We start from the raw sequence: 23,375 nt of genomic DNA, 5'->3' as shown, positions 1-23,375 counted from the left end.
TGATTCCAGGGTCCTGGGATTGAGCCCCGCATCGAGCCCTGCATCGGGCTCCCCGCTCAGCAGGAAGCCTGCTTCTCCCTCTCCCACTCCCCCTGCTTGTGTTCCCTCTCTTGCTGTGTCTCCCTCTGTCAAATAAATAAAAATCTTAAAAAAAAAAAACCCCAAACTATTTTTACTTTCTTTACCCAGGGCTTTGAAAAAAATTTGGAAAAGCAGAGTTTAGTTATTCACTTACATGGACTTAAAGGTAAACTGCTGCAGGAATAATCCAGTAGACATCGAGGCACACTGAATTAAAATTCTACTCAATGCCCCAATATTTAATGAGTACCCAACATGTGGCAGGCAGTGTTGGAACGGAAGTGTTTAAGGGTCAAATAGATTTCCTCTCAAGTGTCTAATAAACATTGATGAGAATTGATCTTTTCTGACTATACTAAAACTTTCAACTCAGTGGTACTATCTTGTAAGCTAGGAAATAATAATGCAACATACAATCTGAATGTGAAATAACATGCAAAGGTGTTTTTTTCTTTTTTTGATAAAGGACAATATATTTCGGATTCTGCCTAAACTACATTAAGAATAATAGTTCAACGGCGCCTGGGTGGCTCAGTTGGTTAAGCATCTGACTTCAGCTCAAATCATGATCCCAGGATCAAGCCTGCATTGGGTTTCTTATCCACTGGGGAGTCCGCCTCTCCCTCTCCCCTGCCCTTCCGCGACTTGTGATCTCTCTCACTCTGCTCTCTCTCTCAAATAAATAAATAAATAAATAAATAAATAAATAAATAAAATCTTTTAAAAAATAGTAGTTTATAACATTTCTAGGGATGAAAAGACATCATCTCTGAGATACACTATTAAGATGACCTTGCCATCATAATTTTCAAATTATACCCAAGTCAATAAATAAAAATCAACATTTTTAAATAATGAGGGTGATACACTTATTGGTGAAATAATCATAAAGAAAAAAACCTCAGTAGCTTTACAGCAAGTACGACTACTATTTCAAGTTGTTGCTTTTTTATAATCATGATAGAAATGCTTGGAATATTATTGAAATTAAATACAGATCTTGATTATATTCTCAGCAGTAGACATAAAAAAATAGGATGTTAGAGAAAGTAGCAACTTGTAATACAAAGCATTAATAGAGTATCGAGGAAATGGCTCACAGTTGGATGTAAAAAAAATCTGTGGAAATCAAATTTCAAGCATTTTATTCCAGCTGACATAATGATGAATCCTTAAAAATAATCAAGGAGGCATTCTTCTATAATTTAGTAATTCAATCTCCAACTAAAGGACATATAATAATTTTAGGTTGTTATCTAACCAATTGTTTTTGTGTAGAGCATAACTTCCATGTAAAATAATCAAAGAAGGGTTTATTTAGTAATTTTCTCTTTACAAAAGGGCTCTTGGAAGGTTGATACCACAGAAAAATATAATTCTTGTCTCTTTCATGCTTTTTCTATTACCCATGTCACGGAATCTTAGAATTTCTGAACTGAGAAGGACTTTTAAGATCATCTAATTAAACTTCCTCATTCTACTCACAAGAAATCAGGTTTGAAGAGGTTGTGAATGGTTAAAATCATGTGATTAATTAATCACTGGTAAGGATAGACTGAGAGATGGGGACTTCTAATTTCTAGTCTAATTTCTAGCCTAAGGTTCTTTCTTGGGCAAGCTTATCCTGTCCCAGAGCTTCAAACAGTACTCATGGTATTTAACTCTTCAACCCAAACCTCTCTTCTGAGCTCCAGATGGATAAATCCAGTTGGCTTCTTGACATTTTTGCTTGGATAGATAAGTATCTCAAACTCTGCATCCCAGAAACAGAACACTTCATTTCCTGCCCCAAATCCACTCCTTCTCCAGGCTTCTCCACCTCGGTCAATGGTACGACTATCCAACAATTTCCCTGGGCCTCGGATTTACAAACTGTTTTTGATTCTTTCTTTTCTATCACAGCTCCCATGTAGTGCATCAGTGCAAGCCCTATTTGATTAAAATATATTTCACAATGATGGCTCTTGTCTTGTCTGCTATAGTCATACTCCAAGCCATCCAAACACTGAATGCCTAGAAACTTCTAACTCGACTCCCTGTCTTCACTCTTCCTCCAGCAATCTATTCCTCATGAGCAGGTGCCCAGGGTGATCAATCTAACACAAAATTATGTAATATTTAGGGGAAAAATGTATTTTTCTCTTAAACATTATCAAATATTTAATTTTCTCCTTAATCACTGAGGCTTTAGCTTCTTGGGGGATGATTTTTATGGTTCCTGAAAGAATGTGAATAGAAAAACAAAGCGTGTATTAAGCTTTTGAAATAAAAAGTAGGGCTTTGCAGCGAGAAAACAGCCTTGAAATCCAAATTGTCTTGACATAGGAGAGTTTGGATTCCTGTATCTTTTCCTTCTACATATGTCAAACCTAAAGGAACTGACTCATTGAGTTGGGGCAGAAAGGAAGGTCAGAAAAAGCTAGGACTTACAGGGTATAATGCTAAGTGAAAGTCAGACTGAGAAAGACAAATACCACATGATTTCACTCATACGTGGAATCTAAAATACTAAACAGGGGAGCTCGGGTGACTTAGTCAGTTAAGCGTTTGGCTTCGGCTCAGGTCATGATCCTGGGGTCCTGGGATTGAGCCCTGCATCGGGCTCCCTGCTCAGCAGGGAGTCTGCTTCTCCCTCCCCCGTTTCCCCCTGCTTGTGGTCTCTCTCTCAAATAAATAAATAAAATCATAAAAAATAAAATACAAAAAATTGAATAAACAAACAAAAAGCCGAATCAGACCAATAAATACAAAGAATAGAATGGTTGCCACGGGGTGGGGAGGGTAGACAAAATGGGTGAAGGGGAGTAGGAGATACAGTTTTCCGTTTAGGGGATGAATAAGTCACGGGAATAAAAGGCATGGCATAGGAAATACGGTCAATGGCATTTTAACAGTGTTGTGTGGTGACATACAGTAGCTACACTTGTGAGCATAGCATAGTGTACAGAGTGTCAAATCACTAAGTTGTGCACCCGGTATACACAATGCAACATTGTGTGTCAACCATTCTAAAATTTTTAAAAAAGTAGGACAGTTTGGAAATCAAATTTTCGTCAGCTCTATTTTTCAAATATCTTTGGTATAAAAAGAAAGATGTGGGTCTTTTGATGACAAAGAAAATTCATCTTGCCATTGTTCTTAATTCTCCTTCACATTCAAGCCATGCTAACAGAGATAGTCAAAGTTAAAGTCTCAACCGTATCTATGGATGTAATCTCTCACCAAGTTTTCTGGGGAAGAAGCACTATGACTCTTCTCCACTGCGTGAACTCACTGGCATGGTAAATACTTGCTGACGTGAATTCCTGACAACTCGGCATACTTGGAAGACATTCCTAAGAGAAAGGAAGGCAAAAATTAAACTTGGCTTCTGTTCCTCCAGGGACAATATGTTGACTCACTCACCATAAGTGCCAAGGCTTTAGAGAAATCTAATGTCATGATCTTAACTATTTGCAATATGGATGCAATCCATAGTTCTTCCTTCTGTAAAGCTAAAATATTTGGGAAATAATGGAAACAAGTGTCACCATGAAATTATGTCCTTTAATTCTCACATATAAAAACAGACATGGATTAGGATCCATTTTTTGACCTGCTATCATAACACTGGCATTTTAAAATTATTCTATTCATGTGCTATTTATGCATTTATTGCAAAGTCAGATCACTGTGTATATACATGCAGAAGTACATTTGATCCTAAGAATCTGGATCTATGTCTGTCTGTCCTTCCTTCCTTCCTTCCTTCCTTCCTTCCTTCCTTCCTTCTCTCTCTCTCTTTTTTTTTTTTTAAAGGCAAGAGATGCCAGATTCTTAATATCGTCTACCTACAGGTAAAGAGACTTAGAAAGGAACAGATGAAGACAGGCTATAGGGAGAGAAGAAAGAGAGGAAGGAGGAAGAGGGGTAGAGCAGAAGGAGGAAGGAAGGGTTAGAGAAAATCTATGGAGGAAGAGGGTTAGAGAAAATAATATTCCAGGCACCATCCTAGAGTATCCAGTCCTGAAGTTATTCCCATTTCTTTTTAATTTTCAATTACAATTTAGTATCTGACAGTTCAGAATGTGGAATCCTTATTGCTGACTTGACGTCAATGCTAAGTTACAAATAACATTGTTCCTTTTCAACCAAACCTAAACTTTTGGAATTGTAACTCTCTGCTTCCTACATAAAAAGAAGGAGCTTACCTATCACAAGCATTAGAGAAAATAGACCTACCTCTTGGACCAGGTGCCAGGTGAGGCCGTGATTGGTTGAATACTCGAGCTTCACCTGGTTGTCCATGTGCGGAGTGTATTTCTGGCCACAGCCCATTACCAAACTGAACTGAATCATATAGGATGCTCCTATCTGCATTGATTGTGTTTCCACATAGCGCATACTCGAGGCAAGTTTAGAATCTCCCGTGAAACTGAAAGACAGAGGTGGGAATCAGAAGGTTAGAAACAGCGATGTATGAAGGGAAAGTCAGGCTCTTCATTTCATACCATACACCAAAATAATTTCATTTTATTTGTTTAAATCTTGCCAAGCTCGAGAATGGATTTCAGTCACTCTAGTAAATGCAATTTAAAACAATCTGCCTATAAAGAAGCAATTTTTTTTAAAGTTAATATCCAGAGTTGCCAAATATATTTGAAAACGGGTACTCACTCAATATTGTTCATGAGTGTAGACCATTTGACTCATTAATCTCACTTCTTAGAATCTATCCAAAGGAAAGAATCCTAAATTCAAGGACAGTTTTATAAAATATGATGAATATTGCAGGTCTACTTAGAAGAGTAATTGGTAACCATTTCAATGTCAAACTACAGGGGAAATGGAATACTTGAGTAAATTGGGATAGCCACTTGACAGATCATCCATATTTCAAATATTTATGAAGGGAATGTAATCACATTAACATGCTTATGAGAAAATAAATTTTTAAAAATCCACAAAATGATGCATAAAGGAAAGTCACCAGAATGTTTGCAGTGGTTCTGTTTGGTAGTGGGAAACTAGACAGTTTACAGCATTTTTCCCCCCTTATTTTCTAAATGGTCTTCAGTGTTTAGGCATTAAATACTGGAAACATCACGATGTAGTTTTAATCACTGTGCCTCAAGCCAGCAAAATTTTACTGGGTCCCAGTTAGGTACCCTGTAATTGTAAACTGTTTGAAGACAGGCACAATCACTTTTTTAGGGCAAGCTGCTCAAGGAATTTATCATCCATTAGAGGAGATTAAAATATGGACACATTTTCACTATGGTTAATATGGGTCAATGTAAACACTCCCAAGGTTAACCCCACTGGGGTTTGTCTGCCACAATGCTTGGTGCTGGTCTTGTGAAGCAGGGCCAATACCACGCAGCAGCAGCAGCTCCTACTCATCAGGGGGCTGAGCTGATATAAAGGGAATGGTGCAAAAATCTGTGATATCTTTGAGGCATTTAATATTTTTTCTTATTTGTCCTTTGCTGAATCAGCAAAATAAGGAGCAACTCCTCTGTCTTGCTTCTTGCAGACGTTAAGATGATATTCAAAGATGGAACATTGTCCATATAGAGGATCACCATGGGTTTGGGCTCAAGGTTACACAATGCAACAAGCTTTTTCCTAACAATGACTAATTACTCTTTACCAATTTCAAATTAAGTTTTTACACTTTGACAATGCATAGAGGAATAAAATAGTTAAGAGACCCAAATTCTGCTTTAGCTGAACGGTCAATAAAAGGAAGGGATGGGTCATATTTATCACTGCTGGTGTTACACATCCAGTGAGTACAACTTGTTTATCATTAATAATAAAGATGCCCACTGTTGTTGAGGCTAGGTCATCTCTTCAGACCGTGCTAAACACAATACCCACATTATTGTCCTTAATTCCATCCTTACAATAACTCTGTGATGTAGGAGTAATATCTCTAGTTAACAGATGGGCAAATGGGGATAGTAAATGGTAGAGACTTGGTATGAACTCAGCTCACCCAACTCTAAAACCTCTTAACCAGTACACTATCTCTCTGTCTTTCTATTGCTATAATATGGAGAAGAAAACACTGCAGTTTTGAATTACTTTCATATATAGTTAATTAATTAATTAATTTATTTTTTCAAGACTGGTGGGTCTTTTTTTTCTTTTAAGATTTTATTTATTTATGCGACAGAGATAGAGACAGCCAGCGAGAGAGGGAACACAAGCAGGGGGAGTGGGAGAGGAAGAAGCAGGCTCATAGTGGAGGAGTCTGATATGGGGCTCGATCCCACAATGCTGGGATCACGCCCTGAGCTGAAGGCAGACGCTTAACTGCTGTGCCACCCAGGCGCCCCCATATATAGTTAATTTAAAAATCATTAACTTTGTTACTGTGTAATGATACTTTGGTGTTAGAGATAATAAACCCATGTTGCCTCTGGGTGACAGAGTGTATGGGATGTACGCTCACAAACACAAAGCTGCAGAATGCAATTTCTAGCAATATTACAAAACAAAAGAATCAACATAGAAGAAAAAACACTAGTAAGCTCTACAAGCACACACTAGTCCATATAAATTCCAGAGTCTTTTAAGTAAGCAAAATAGTCCTGACCGCTTCTCTCCATGAGAAATAAATGTTGCTTTTAACTTGCTCTTTCTAGTGCCCTTTGTGAGGAAGGTAAACAGAGGGAGGCAACTAATTAGCCATTTGAATTGTTTACTTTAAAGTTATACTATCTATCCTGGGCAAATGGGAAAAACTACAGTGTGGGGCAGCACAGTCTGCAATCCATGGAGAGCCACTAGAACTTTCTCACTCAGGTACTGCACAGTATTTCCTCACCCCTGCATTTCTGAAATAACTTAAGATTATTTTCACAATCAGCTCCTTGTAAATTCCTCCCTTCAGAGATGGTTTAGTGTCCTTGCAATTCTAAGAGAAGCAGGGAGAAATGCTGGGTTTTGTAAATACTGCTTGCACCTAACTCTTTCATGGTTACAATTGAACATGAACCTGGTTGAAGACAGTGAGTATTCAGACCTGAGGAGGATGTGCTCTGTGAGCTACCCTCACAATAACAGCTTTTAAAGGTGCCAAGACACCAAGAAAGAAAAAACATAAAAATGATATAAAAGGACAAGTGTCTCAGGTGCCAGGCTGGCTCAGTCGATAGAGCATGTGACTCTTGATCTCAGGGGGTGTGAGTTTGAGCCCTACACTGGGTGTAGAGATTACTAAAAATAAAATCTTTAAAAAAAGGACAAGAGTCTAAATGAGGTCTGTTAATCGGTGACAATAAAATTCTTACTTAGCACAAATATCTGTTCCACCAGTAGTTGTGCCTTTTCCTGTTTTTGTTGTAAGCTAGAGATGAATGCTTTCTAACCAAAATGCCTGCCATACCTCATGGTATCATATGATACCTATCCTCATATCTTTTTTTTTAATTTAAATTCAATTAGCCAACATAGAGAACATCATTAGTTTCAGATGTAGAGTTCAATTCATCAGTTGCATATAACACCCAGTGCTCATCCCATCATGTGCCTTCTTTAATGCCCATTGCCAGCTATCACATTCCCCCCACCCACCTCCCCTCCATCAACACTATAGTTAAGAGTCTCTCATGTTTTGTTTCCTCTCTGATGACTTTCCATTCAGTTTTTCCTCCCTTCCCCTACGATCCTCTGTGCAGTTTCTTATCCACATAGGAATGAAACCATATGATAATTGTCTTTCTCTGATTGACTTATTTTGCTTAGCGTAATACCCTCCAGTTCCATCCATGTCATTGCAAAGGCAATATTTCATTTTTTGATGGCTGTGTAATATTCAATTGTGTGTATGAGTGTGTGTGTGTGTATACCACATCTTCTTTATCCATTCATCTGTCAATGGACATCTGGCTCTTTCCACAGTTTGGCTATTTTGGACATTTCTGCTATAAACATTGGGGTGCAGATGCCCCTTCGGATCACTACATTTGTATCTTTGGGGCAAATACCCAGTAGTGCAATTGCTGGGTCATGGGGTAGCTCTATTTTCAACTTTTTGAGGAAACTCCATACTGTTTTCCAGAGCGGCTGCACCAGCTTTCATTCCTACTGATGGTGTAGGAAGGTTCCCCTTTCTCTGCATCCTCGCCAACATCTGTTGTTTCCTGACCAGCCATTCTGACTGGTGTGAGGTGGTATCTCATTGTGGTTTTGATTTGTATTTCCCTGATGCCAAGGGATGTTGAGCATTTTTTCATGTCTGTTGGCCACTTGTATGTCTACTTTGGAAAAATGTCTGTTGATGTCATCCGCCTTGTTTCCATAGTGTAGTGGTTATCACAGTGGTATTCACCTCACCTATCCTGATACCTTATTGGAAGCAAAATAACACAAGCAAAGCACAGACATCTATGCCTTAAAATCTTGACCATTCATAGTACAAGTTCACTCAGTTGTTTAGGATTTATTCAAGACTGGCTGAAAGCCAGTAATATTAGGTCAGCTTTTCCCCTCCTGAATACGCTGATGTTCTCACTCAGCTGGAGCTATAGAGGTGAGAATTTCACAGACTGCCATCCTTTAATTGATAAAACTGCTCCTCTTTGTTGCTTGTTTAAGTCAAGATAGGTTCATAAAGGCAAAAATGAAGCTGAACTTCTCTCTTAGAATCAGAGAAATGAAAAAGAATGGTCCACATCAGCCTCTTGGGGAGAAATTCTGGAGAAAGAATGCATTGGGAATCGGGACGCTTAGTTTCATTCATGTTGATTTTCAAGAGTGACTCGAAAATAAAGGAGCAGTAAAAAAGCTCCTGCATGTAATTGCAAGATTTAACAAGAAAATGGGGACAATTCTTTCCACTAGGACAAGATTACCTCTGGTAAAATGGATGACACCGTAATGTAACTCAGGTCTCCACAGTTCTATACTTAGTCCATAGCACAGCTCCTTTGCCTCCTCCTCCCTTGTTAATCTCACATACTGCCAAGGACCTGTTTTCCCAACTAGGTTGGAAGCCTCTCTGCAGAGAGAGATCATATCTTATTCACCCCATCCCCTGAAGCACTCAGAACCTGTGCACCTCAGAGAAGCACCTGCTGCTGTGGCAGGACATCGTGGCTTTCCAACAGCTAGATTATCTTTTTGACCTTTGAGTCAAGGTCATTTGGGAGGCCATCAAGGATCCTTAACACTGGATTATGGAGATGAAAAACCAGAGGCTGAGTTGCTGGCCCCAGGATCACACAGTCACTAAAAAGCTAGAAACCAGGCCTTCTGATTTCTACTTGGATGTCCTTTTCACTATGTCATGCCTATTAAAGGCACTTAAAGAACGTTGAATAAAATGAGCACATGAGTGAGGCTTCTCAACTGGGAAGAAAGCAAGTTTCACAAAACCATAGTTACTTACATGCTCTAATGAACACAGACAAGGTTTTTTGTTTTTAGTTTTTCGTTTTTCAAAATGAAATAAGTTTAATGAACATTCTGAATATACATTCCATTTTATCATCCCAGGTAGTAATTTTTTTTTTACTTTTATGTGTATTATAAAAAGTGTATTTGCCTAATACAACGATAAAAAAAACAAATTTTTCTTATATTTTTCCCAAAAAGAGCTTTGATAAGTCGATGGAAATGTAATACTTCTTGTTTGTTTAAAAGCCTTACTGGTATGTGTTTAACTCTACAGATATTTATTCAGTTGGTCCATTAAACTGTTAATACTTTATATTGTTTAACAATAAAGTATTTGTAGGAAACTGCTTTTTTGACCATCTAATAGTCATATCCTAAGACTCAGCCCAAATACTTCCTTATGTATAAAGAAGTTTGATCTCCTGTAAAGACTTTACCACTCTTTAGTGCCTTATTATTTCTTATTATAACCCCTATAAAATTGGTAATACTGTTTTTTTGTTTAGATTTTCTTCATTTATCTAAACTATAAGCTCTTCAAGGAAAGAACTGACATGGGAAATTACACAACGAACACAGACAAGGTTTTGAGGTTATCCTCACTTAAAGAAATCACTCTTCCTGCATTTCCCCAGCAGCTCTTTCCCATCTCCATAAAAATACTCTTTTATATGAAGGGCGGATATACATAACCAACATAAATGGGAGAATACGCACCGCAAAATTCCTTCAGGGCAAATTCACCCAGGGACTGAGCCATTTTCAACAACAGATCTCATCTCTTTAAGAAAGGTTTAATAATGGGGTGCCTGAGTGGCTCAGTTGGTTAAGCACCTGACTCTTGATTTCAGGGTCCTGCGATCCAGCCCTGTGTTTGATCCTGGAGTTTGCTTGGGATTCTCTCTCTCTCCCTTGCCCCACCCCCACTTGCCCCACCCTGCTCCCTGAACATGCACTCGCATGCTCTCTCTCTCTCAAAAAGAAGAAAAAGTTTAGTAAGCTAGACAATGTGCCTGAAGTCTCACTACCAGTATGCCACAAGACAAGATAATGCACCAATATTTACATTTCTTGGAAACCTAAGCAATATTCCACGATTTTCAAGGACCCCACAGAAAAGAAAAGCTCTGCAAAGCTCATTTCCACAACAATACAGGGGCAACGCAAAACTGGTTTCGGTTTGATACCACTCCGGAGTTATATTCATCTGTAAAAGGACATGTAAATGAATCTAAGCCTAATATCATCCTTTTTGTTTTGTTTTTGCAATCATTGAAGAAATATTTGCTGGAGTTGACTGTCTTGTTGATATTGTGGAATTAAAGGTGGCATTTTAACTCATTTGTTATTTCTATAATATTATACTTCAAAACAGAAATAACTGTACTATTTTAGTGGATTATATAAATTTTAAATTTTTTGGAAAAACCAATCTGACAATATAGAAGTATTTTTTTTTAAAGTAAAAATTCACAGTTCTACTACCTAAAGATGATCCCTGCTAACATTTTGGTATAAATACTTCCAGACTTATGTTTATGGACACATAAACACTCACTTTTCTTTCTTTTCAAAAAATTATTATAAAATCATAATAAACCTGTTTGGTTTTTTTTGATAGAGACTGAGAGAGTGTGCACATATGAGAGGGGGTAGGGGCAGAGGGAAAGGGAGAGAGAATCTTAGGCAGGTTCCATGTTCAGCGGGGAGTGGAGGTGGAGCTTGATCCACAGATCATGACCTGAGCCGAAATCAAGTCAGCCACTTAACAGACTGAGCTACCCAAGTGCCCCTCCTTTTTTTTTTTTTTTTCCTTTTTACAACGATTTCACTGACATCTCTCCCTTCTGAAAAAATGTTGAGAATAAAGCCTATCTCCAATTATGGAACTCTTTGGAGATTGTTCCATTTTTCACTGTTATAAACAATGCTTCTATAATATGCATCCTTATATATCTTCGTGTACTGGTCCAATTATTTCCTTAGGATAAATTCCTAGAAGCAGAATTGCTTGGACAAAGCAAATTTTAAAAATGAGCATTTACTGCCAAGTTGCCCTCAAAAAAGGTGGTACTGAGTTAGGGCAGTGGGAAATACAGCCTTCCAGTTATGAAATGAGTAAGTCACAGGAATTAAAGGCACACCATACTGCGTATAGTCAAGGATACTGTAATAGTATTGTGTGGTGGCAGATGGTGGCTACACTTGCGGTGAGCGCAGCAGAATGTAGACAGAAGCTGAATCACTATCTTGTACACCTGAAACTAATGTAACACTGTGTGTCAACCATACTCAAATTAAAAAAAAAAACACTTTAAGTTCTTGTGTATTTCTTTTTTTTTTTTTTAAAGATTTTATTTATTTATTTGACAGAGATAGAGACAGCTAGTGAGAGAGGGAACACAAGCAGGGGGAGTGGGAGAGGAAGAAGCAGGCTCATAGCTGAGGAGCCTGATGTGGGGCTCGATCCCACAACGCCGGGATCACGCCCTGAGCCGAAGACAGATGCTTAACGACTGAGCCACCCAGGCACCCCAAGTTCTTGTGTATTTCTAAGTAGCTTATTTATTTTGTTGAGGTGGCAATCAAGGTTGTGGCAAGAGAGAAAAATACATGAGGAATCTTCGAAATTCTTTTTTTACCCTTCCAACTATGAGAAGCCAAGCAGGGCCATTTTAAGACTTTTAAAGGACCTTGATAATTTTAATGTTGGAAACTCCATTATACATCATGGCAAACACATTAAAATACAGCCATGTCCATTAAAGATTTTTTTTTGCTGTAAAAACCTTCACATGGATTTCATAATTTTGCCTTTAAATTTTATTTGGCTACTAGTAATGCATATAATTTATATTTGGTTGTAATTTTTCAGCATACTCAGGAATCTGACCAAAAAATTATTTCCAGTATCATGAAATTTTATTAATATTCAAATTTAGCAATGAATGGAGTTAACATATATTATGTTTTGTAGATAGTTAATTTAAATTTATTAATTCTATTTTTACAATTTTATTATCATATTTTTGAGAAAATATTCATTTCCCCAACCCCTGGAAAGCTTGCTGGCCCTGGCATGTGCCCAAAATGACTAATAAAACAACTTCCCAGGAAGAGGCAGAGCTAATGCAAAGGTGCTAGAAGAGGAAAGAGCTTGACTTGCTGGAGCAGAGAGAAGGGAGATCAACATGTTTGGGGTGGACTGAGTGAAAGGCAGGGAGGCAGGAGAGGCCAACTGGGTCAGGCCATTCTGTCTACCCTGGAGATCTCCTGAACCACTGTCCATAGAAAGTAATTGTCTCAGCTTATTGAATTTCTGTTTCAACAAGCCACACATAACCATGAATCTAAATCATCAAAAGTAGAATTCTCTTATTAATTTGTTTAGTGATGTGTTCTCTTACTTCCAAAATCTCACTTAGCTACTTAGTCCAAATGGAGATTTTTAGGGAAATCTCACTTTGGAGAAATAAATGACTTAAAAGTCAACTGTCTGGATGACAACAGGACATGAGTGTTGGAACACAGCCATTTTATCCATTTCTTTGGCAGGTCCTAAGGCTTTGTCCTTCAATATGTATCTTCAAGTGGTCCACTTCTCCACTGCATCATTCTGTTCCTAGCATCATTATAAGCATGTGCAAATGACACCATTAGCCTCTGAGCCGAGCTCCTTCTACTGCTTCTTCTATTACCCTCTATCATCTGTTCTCCAAAAAGCAGCCATAGCAATTTTTAAAATATAAGAATGATCACATCACTCCTCTGCTCAAACTACTGGGTTCCCATAAAACTCAGAGTAAATTCCAAAATCCTTATGTTGTTCTATAAGGTCCTAGGGGCACCTAGATGGCTCAGTTGGTTAAGCATCCGACTCTTGATTTTGGCTCAGGACATGATCTCAGGGTTATGAGATCAAGCCCCAAGTCAGGCTCTGTGCTGAGTGTGCAGCCTGCTTAAGATTTTCTTTCCTTCTCCCTCTGCCCCTCCCCCCTCTCTAAAAATAAATAAATACAAGGTCCTAATACAATCTAGTTCCTTGCCTGCCTCAGGGCCTTTGCCCTTATTATTCTCTCTACCTGCGATGCTTTCCTAGCACACTTTTACACACTGTCTCATTATCCTAGTCTCTGTTCTAATGCTTTCCTGAAGATCTTACCTAAAATCATTCCAGTCTCCACTTATGCTATCTAACACTCCATTCATTTATCCTCACAGCACTGACCACTTTCTGAAATATTATTATGAATTTGTTTACATGGCTAATGGTGTTATTCCTCTTTAGAATGTAAACTCTGCAAACAAAAGACTTTTCTATCTTCATCTCCAATACCAACTGCACCACCTCCAGCACAAATAGTGCCAACAGTGCAATCAATAAACAGTCAAATGTATAAATAAGTCTATCAATGGATGAAAAATTTCGTGTAACAAAATCCTCATGTTAAAAAGCCTAATAAGTAGACTCTATTTTAGAAAGTCATTTGTGAACCTATTTGGGGGAATACTCAATTATATTATCAATTTTAGAGAGGCACTGATATGCCTGGGTACTGAAAGTACTCTTTAAATAGTTGTTGAAAACAACAGTAAGTGACTAATCAGTTTGTCACTCAATATATTTACTTTATGTATCTGCTAAGCTTCCAAGAACGATCACTTACCGTGAAATGGTGGTTGAAGTGGCTCTTGGGAGCCACCTCACCCCAACTGGCTTCCCTGAGCAGCACAATTTAAATTGATTTACAGCTCTTTTTTAAGAGTCTCTGTAAAAAAATATTCCCAAGAATACTGTAGGCTTACTAATAAACTATTTAAACTGACAAAATTTTTATATAAGATATGGGTTGATGTTGAATGAAAGAAAAATCCTAAAGAAAAGTACTTGGCTGTGTCTTCTAATAGAAGCCGCTGGTGGCATTGATAAAACTGAGTATTCTTTTTGATGTAATTGTCAATGGGATTTTCTTTTCTTTTTTTTTTTTTTAAAGATTTTATTTATTTATTCGACAGAGATAGAGACAGCAAGCGAGAGAGGGAACACAAGCAGGGGGAGTGGGAGAGGAAGAAGCAGGCTCATAGCAGAGGAGCCTGACGTGGGGCTTGATCCCAGAACGCCGGGATCACGCCCTGAGCCGAAGGCAGACGCTTAACCGCTGTGCCACCCAGGCGCCCCAATGGGATTGTTTTCTTAACTTCTTTTTCTCATAGTTCATTTTTAGTGTATAAACAGTTGATTTTTTTTCTACATTTATTTTGTATCCTGCATTGTTATTGAATTTGTTTAAAGAATGTTCTACTGGAATAAACAACAGAATATTCTTTAAACAAATTCAATAACAATGCACGATATGGACTCTGGGAAACAAACTGAGGGCTTCAGAGGGGAGGAGGTGGGGGATTGGGATAGGCTGGTGATGGGTATTAAGGAGGGCACATATTGCATGGTGCACTGGGTGTTATACACAAGTAATGAATCATGGAACTTTACATCAAAAACTAGGGATGTACTGTATGTGACTAACATAATATAATAAAAAATATTATTAAAAAATAAAGAATATTCTATTGGAGTAAACAAAATAGGCAAACTTTTAGCTAGACTCACACACACACACACACAAAACTCAAACAAATAAAATCAGAAATGAAAGAGAAATTACAGCTGATACCACAGAAATACAAAGGATTCTAAGAGAACTATGAACAATTATATGTCAAAAAATTAGACAACCCAGAAGAAATGAATAAATTCCTGGAAACATACAACCTACCAAAACTAAGTCCTCAACACAATATTAGCAAACTGAATTCAAAAATACATTAAAAGAATCATACATCATGATTATGTGGGATTTATTCCAGGGATGCAAGGTTGTTTCCACATGTGCAAGTCAATCAGTGTGATATACTACAAACAAAATTAAGGATGAAGATCATATGATCTGGGGCGCCTGGGTGGCACAGTGGTTCAGCGTCTGCCTTTGGCCCAGGGCGTGATCCCGGGGTCCTGGGATCGAGTCCCACATCAGGCTCCTCTGCTATGAGCCTGCTTTTTCCTCTCCCACTCCCCCTGCTTGTGTTCCCTCTCTAACTGGCTGTCTCTATCTCTGTCAAATAAATAAATAAAATCTTTAAAAAAAAAAGATCATATGATCTTCTCAAGAGATACAGAAAAAGCATTTGGCAAAATTCAATATGCATTTATGATAAAAACTCTCAACAAATTGGGTATAAATGGAATGTACCACAATATAATAAAGGTCACATATGAAAAGCCCACAGCTAATTTACCATACTTAATGGTGAGAAGCTGAAACTTTTCCTCTAAAAGCAGTAACCAGAGAAGGATGCCCACCCCACTTTTATTGACCATAGTACTAGAAGTCCTAGTGAGAGCAATTAAGCAAGAAAAATTAAAAAAAAGGCTCTAAGTCAGAAAGGAGGAAGTAAAATTGTCTCTATTTGCAGATGACATGATATATATAAAAACTTTAAAGCCTTCACCAATAAACTGTAAGAACTGATAAACAAATTCAGTAACAATGCAGGATACAAAATCAACATAGAAAAAAAATCAAATGTTTATACACTAGAAATGAACTATGAGAAAAAGAAGTTAAGAAAACAATCCCATTGATGATTGCAAAATACCTAGGAACAAATTTAACCATCCAGGTGAAAGACCTATACATTGAAATCAATAAGACAATGATGAAAGAAATTGTAGAAGACACAAACAAAGGGGCACCTGGGTGGCTCAGTAGGTTAAGCGTCTACATTCTGCTCAGGTCATGATCTCAAGGGTCCTGGGATCGAGCCCCACATGGGGTTCCCTGCTCAGTGGGGAACCTCTTCTCCCTCTCCTCCCTGCTTGTACCCTCTCTCACTATCTGTCTCTCAAATAGATAAAACCTTAAAAAAAAGACACAAATAAATACAAAGATACTTCATGTTCATGGATTGGAAGAATTAATGTTTAAATGCCCATTTAGTTGCTACTCAAAGCAATCTACAGATTTAATGAAATCCTAATTGAAATTCCAAAGGCATTTTTCACAGAAATAGAACAAACAATCCTAAAATTTTTATGGAACCACAAAAGACGCCAAAAGCAATCTAAGCAATAGCCAAAGCACTCATGAGAAGGAAGAACAAAGCTGGAGGCATTATACTTCCTGGTTTTAAACTACATTACAAAGGTATAGTAATCAAAACAATATGGTATTAGCATGAAAACAGACACATAGATCTAACAAAGAAGAGAATAGAGAGCTTAGAAATAAACCCACACAGATATGGTCAATTCATTTTTAACAAAAGAGCCAAGAATGTACGATGAGGAAAGGACAGTTTCTTCAGTAAATGGTATTTGGAAAACTGGACAGCCAAATGCAAAAGAATGAAACTGCACCATTATCTCACACTGTACACAAAAGTTAACTCAAAATATGAATCAAAACCTTGAACATAAGGCCTGAAACCACAAAACTCTTAGAAAAAAACATAAATGGTAAGCATCTTGACATAGATCTTGGGGATTTTTTTTGGATCTAACACCAATCAAAGGCAACAAAAGCAAAATTCAACAAGTAGGACTCCATTAAACTAAAAGGTTTCTTCACAGCAAAGAAAATCATTAAGAAAATGGAAAGGCAAACTATGAAATGCGGCAAAATATTTGCAAATCATATATCCAATAGGGAGTTAATATCCAAAATGAATAAAGAACACAAATCACTCAATGGCAAAAACAAACAAATAATCTGATTAAAAATAGGCAGAGGATGTATGTAGATACTTTTCCAAAGAATACATGCAAATGGCCAACAGGTATGAAAAGCTGCCCATGACTAATGCAAATGAAAACTACAGTGAGATATTACCTCACACCTGCTAGAATGGCTGTTATCAAAAAGACAAAAAATAGCAAGATTGGTGAGGATGTGGAGGAAAGGGAACCCTCATGCACTGTTGGTGGGAACGTAAATTGGTGCACCCACTATGAAAAGCAGTATGGAGGGTCTTCAAAAAATTAAAAATAGAACTACCATATAATCCAGCAATTCCACTCCTGAGTATATATATGAAGGAAATGAGGTCATTATCTTGAAAAGATATATATATTCTCATGTTCACGGCAGCATTATTTACAATAGCGAAGACACGGAAACAACTTAAGTGTCCATCCATGGATGAACGGATAAAGAAAATGTGATATATATGCACAATAGAATATATATGTTTTCAACCATAAAAAAGAAGGAAATCCTACCATTCACAATAACTTGGATTGACCTTGAAAAAAAAAACCAAACTCATAGATAACAGAGAACAGACTAGTAGTTGCTCGAGGTGGGGGCTAGGGAGTGGGTGAAATGGGTGAAGATGGTCAAAAGGCACAAACTTTCAGTTATAAGATAAGTAAGTTATGGGGGTATAATGTACAGTATGAAGACCAAAGTTAGACTGCACAGGCATATCTCCAATATATTACAGGTTCAGTTCCAGACCACCCCAATAAAACAAATGTCCAAAAAAGCGAGTCACACGAATTTTTTGGTTTCCAAGTGCATACAGAAGTTATGTTTACCCTATACTATAGTATGTTAAGTATGCAATAGCATTATGTCTAAAAAAAATGTACATACCTTAATTTAAAAATATTTTATTGCTAAAAATATTTTATTGCTAAAAAATGCTAACCATCATCTGAGCTTTCACTGAATCATTATCACTGATCACAGATCACTACAAAAATATATTAATAATGATAAAGTTTAAAATATTGTGAAAGTTACCAAAATGTGATACAGAGACACCAAATGAACAAATGCCAATAGAACTCTGCTTGACACAGGGTTGCCACAAACCTTCAATTTATAAAAAACCCCATGTATCTGCAAAGTACGATTAAGCAAAGCATCTAAAACGAGGTATGCTTATATTGTGTATCTGAAAGTTGCTAAGAGAATAGATCTTAAAAGTTCTCGTCACAAGAAAAAAATATTTGTAGCTATGTGAAGTGACTAGATGTTGACTAAACTTAGTGTGGCAATCATTTCACTATGTATACATATATCAAATCATTATGTTGTGTACCTAAAACTAACACAATAGTATATGTCAATTATATCACAATAAAACTGGCAAAAATTAAAGTGGGAAAAAAAGATGGAAAAAAGAAAAGCTGTAGTTTTTATCTTTAGTGGTGCTTGAGGAAAAGCAGATTTAATTAAAAGATTTAGAGACCAACGAGTTGTACAAATGTTGAAAGGCTTCCTAGGTACTTTGATGGGTGTTAAAATAGAAGGTACTCATTCCTTATTATGTGTAATTTTGTTTTTTTTTTTAATTAAAGCACTCTCTTTTCTTATACCAGTAAATCAGTAGCACTCGTCATGTTAGGGTTGGTTTTTAGAAAGAGAAATTTCTTAAGGTCTGTCTTGAAAGTGGAGAGAAAACAAAAGAGCAACATGCAAAAGTGAAATGAGCTGTGAATGACAACAGGCACGAGAAAACAGGGTAATGTGACGTGGTATTTAGGGCTGTGATGGGAGGATCTGGGAAGCCTAGTTTCTCACACCAGCCACAGGTGGCACGGTCAGCCCTGGGGATGCAGGAAAATAGAGGTGTAAAAGGGGGGGGCAACTACAGGGTGGATGTTGTATGTAATGAAATCTTCATGTTGAAAAAGCCTAATTTTTTTTGATGCGTTGAAGATTTTATTAGCTTTCAGTTTAAAAAAGCTTTACACCTGTGGTACGCCAAGACACTGGAGTTCTTTAAGAAGTTACCCTTGGGGCGCCTGGGTGGCTCAGTCAGTTAAGCATCTGCCTTCAGCTCAGGTCATGATCCCTGGGTTCCCTGCTCAGCCGGGAGTCTGCTTGTCCCTCTCCTTCTGCCCCTCCCCTCGATCCTGCTCTCTCTCTTAAATAAATAAATAAATAAATAAATAAATAAATAAATAAATAAATAAAATCTTAAAAAAAAACAAACCAAACCCACTCTTAACTTTCATTGATTGACTTTTCTACTTTTTAATCTCTATTTCATTTATTTCTGCTCTGATCTTTGTTATTTCCTTCATTCTGCCAACTTTGGGCTTAGTTTTTCTTTTTTATCTACTTCTTTGAAGTGTAAGTTAGGTTATCTACTTGAGATCTTTCTTGTTTCTTAATGTAGGCATTTATTGTTATGAAACTTCTTTTTGCTGCATCCCATACATTTTGGTTTGCTCTAATTCCACTTTCATTTGTCTCAAGATATTTTTTGATTTTTCTTTTGATTTTCTTGACCCATTGACTGTTTAATCTCCACATTTATGAATTTTCTAATTCTCTCCTTGTAATGATTTTCTAATGTCATACCATTGTGGTAGAAAAAGCTGCTTGATATGATTTCAGTCTTCTTAAAAATTTTAAGACCTGTTTTGTGTCCTAGCATATGATCTATCCTGGAGAATATTTTGTGTGTGCTTGATAAGAACATGTATTCTTTGCATGGGATGGAATGTCCTGTAAATATCTGCTAAGTCCATCTTGTCTAATGTGACCTTAAGTTCAATGTTTTCTTATTGATATTCTGTCTGGATGCTCTATCCATTGATGAAAGTGGGTTAATGAAGTCCTCTGTTATTACTACATTGTTGTCTGTTTTTTCCTTCAGGTCTGTTAATATTTGCTTTATATATTTAAGTCCTCCTATGCTGGGCGCATACATATTTACTGCTGTATATTCACTTGTTGGACTGACCCCTTCATCATTATATAATGACCTTCTTTGTCTCTTATTACAGTTTTTTTCCCTAAAGTGTATTTTGTCTGATATGAGCATAGTTAACCCTGATTTCTTTTGGTTTCCATCTGTATGGAATATCTTTTCCATTCTTTCACTTTCAGTCTGTATGTAGTCTTAAAGCTAAACTGAGTCTCTTGTAGGCAGCATATAGTTGGATCTTATTTTTTTTTATTCATCCAGCCACTCAATGCCATTTGATTGGAGCATTTAGTCCATTTACATTGAAGGTGATTATTGATAGGTATGGACTAACTATTGCCGTTCATTAATTGTCTTCTGGCTGTTTTTAGTTTATTTGTTCATTTTTTCTCTTGCTCTTTTCCTTTGCGATTTGGTAATTTTCTGTAGTGGTATGTTTAGATTCCTTTCTCTTTCTCTTTTGTGTATTTACTATAGATTTTTGCTTTGTTGGCACCATAGGCTTATATAAAATATCTTATATTTGTAACAGTCTATTTGAAGCTGATAACTTAAGTTTGAATGCATACTAAAAAGCTCCACATTTTTACTCCCTCTACCCACATTTTATGGTTTTGATGTTACATCTTTTTATCTTGTGTATCCATTAACAAATTATTGTGATTATAGTTATTTTTCCTACTTTTCTTTTTTAGTCTTCACACTGAGTTTATAGTGATTTATCTACCATCATTACAACATTGGAGGTAGAAAAAGTTACACATACCTACCTTTGCCAGGGAGGTTTATACTTTCAAGTGTTTTTCTATTGCTAGTTAGTGCCCTTCTGTTTCAGCTTTCAAAGCGTCCTTTAACATTTCTTGTAAGGCCTGCCTAGCAGTGCTGAACCCCTTCAGCTTTTTCTTTTCATTTTTTTTTTTTAAAGTACGCTCCACACTTAACATGGGGCTTGAACTCATGACCCTGAGATCAAAAGTCACATGCTCTACTGACTGGGCCAGGCAGGCACCCTGAACTCCTTCAGCATTTGCTTGTCTGGAAAACTCCTTATACCGGCTACTAAAACCAAATGCCAATTCTAATATACAATAACAACCAACCCTCACAGTTATATACACTTTGAAACCAAAATCTTATATATATGACAGCAATGTCCTTACCACCTGTACACCTCGCTAGCCTATTAGATAAGATAGAGGAATGTCAATATCCCTTGGTATTATCACTAATAGCATTAGTCAGATAATCTTTAATGAACCTCAATTAAAATTATTCCCTTAATGATCTTAAAATATATGGAGGAAGTTTTAAAGACTATTTTTAGAACATAAAGCAGATAGAGGTTCTGATATCAGATACTGTGCATGGAAGAAAGGAAAGTACTACAAATAATTAACAGCAATTCATTTCTCTGTGGAAAAAAGTGCTCTATGATGACACATTGTAAAGTGATTTATAGCATATTGACTCTAATTCTTCTAATGAAAAAGCAATTGTCCAAGTTCTCCCTGGAGAACACTCAGCAACAACAATTCAGGCACATGGAAAGTCATGAGTTAGAAAACGAGAACCAAATGAACTCACAGCTGGGAAAAGCCAACAATAATTAATTTAACACCAGCCATTTGTAGAGAACATGTATACATTTCAAAATTTCCCTTGAGAGGAACAAGGTCATTGAAGGGCAGAGGCTACATACTTGAACATGTTCAAAGAATGTTTACTTAGTAAGATAATATGCTCCAAAGATTTTACATAAAAAAAAAAAAAACAACTCATCTTGGACTAGGAGGTTAGGATAAATAGTTGGTAATATCATTACTTGAATTTCAATATTGTAACAAGTGCTTCTCAAAAACATTGCCAAAGTGAGTTCTTGTTGAACTTTAACAATATATTCCTCAACAGCAGCAGAGAGAAAACTGTGTCATTAAAAGGGGCTTTATTCTGACTCATTGGCTAAGAAAATGGGAACAGTTTGAGATCTTCCATGTTGTTTCATTTTAATGAGCAGCGAGAATTTTTCATGTCCTTATTAAAGTGGTTAATGTATTTCTCTAGTCTCATTATCACCACCAGAGAATACTCTGTTGTTTCATAACCAAGACAACTCCTTTTCGTTTCAGAGAAGATCAGAAAGTCAAATCTGATTGCTCACATGTGGTTGTTAATAAAACTCCCACGATGCTGCTTAAGGTGCCCATGGGGATTGTACAATTATTTATATTTTCTTATGGTTTTCTATAATTACTGTGATTGTATTTTCACAAAGTAAATGTATCTCCACCAATTAAAGCAGTGGTGGGCTAAGAATATTCATCAGACTCGTGTGAAAGGATATTGTTCTTAGGGTTTTGATCAAAGCACAGAAATTAAACTGCTGTTATCATGCATTCAACCCAAGTGTTAAATTAAAATGCTCAGCAACTTTGGAGTTTATTTGAGCAGATGTTAACTATTTATGAAAATAAACATGATACAGGACTTGCATTCATGATATGACTCTTTGTTGCATTAAAAGTGCTGGAGAAAAACCTACACAAATCTTGGGGGATATGGTTTATGGTATATGGCTGATTTGAATTACTGCTAATTCAGGTTAATTTAAATTTTCAGAAGCATGTAATTCTAAGAAATCTCATTTTGATTTACATCTCTGCATCTTCTCACTTCGCCTCAACACTTTGTCTTCTTTGAAGGCTCGGGGACTAAGAAAGAATGTCCGTAAGAACAAGCATCTGAGGCTATCAAATAAAAAACACACAATATAACCTTTCACACTTTCCCATATAGAAATTTCATTCTATCTATTTCAACAGTGCTTGCAGCAAAAGTGACCAGCTGTACTTCCATTCCATTAGCTGTCATTTTGATGCTAGAATGTTAGCCTGCTGTGTGTGAGATGTGATGTCCATGCACAATTCCCATCAAAGGTAATTTTCTGTGCAATGGTGTGTAAAATTTACCTCTAATTATGATAAGGTCACTGATGGGTCATTTATGATATGTTCTCTGGAGACAACTGCAGTGAAGAGCTTTTGGTGAGATTCGTCTGGAGAAATTAAATTGGTCTGATGATGACTCCATAGAAAGTAAAACTCTCTTAGAAAATTATTCCTCAATCATGTTTAAGGCCCTAGAGGAACCCAGAGAGGGGCAGTACGCGCACTGGTGAAAGCTGTGGG

General features: G+C 36.9%; 1 protein-coding gene across 2 annotated transcripts in view; it reads right to left on the bottom strand.

The window, feature by feature from the left end:
* Positions 1 to 23,375, bottom strand: part of RELN (reelin) — a 489,518-nt gene that overhangs the window by 132,074 nt on the left and 334,069 nt on the right. For both annotated transcript variants that reach the window (XM_034666797.1, XM_034666804.1), the window contains exons 21-22: positions 4,303 to 4,495; positions 3,304 to 3,416 (exon numbers count right to left, since the gene is read on the bottom strand). In XM_034666797.1, coding sequence (XP_034522688.1) covers positions 3,304 to 3,416; positions 4,303 to 4,495 — 306 coding nt within the window. The remainder of the gene's footprint in view (positions 1 to 3,303; positions 3,417 to 4,302; positions 4,496 to 23,375) is intronic.

The sequence above is a fragment of the Ailuropoda melanoleuca genome, chromosome 1 (genome assembly GCF_002007445.2).
Source record: "Ailuropoda melanoleuca isolate Jingjing chromosome 1, ASM200744v2, whole genome shotgun sequence".
Classification (NCBI taxonomy): domain Eukaryota; kingdom Metazoa; phylum Chordata; class Mammalia; order Carnivora; family Ursidae; genus Ailuropoda; species Ailuropoda melanoleuca.
Note: the sequence above shows the minus strand (reverse complement) of the source record. Positions and strands in the feature narration are given on the sequence as shown.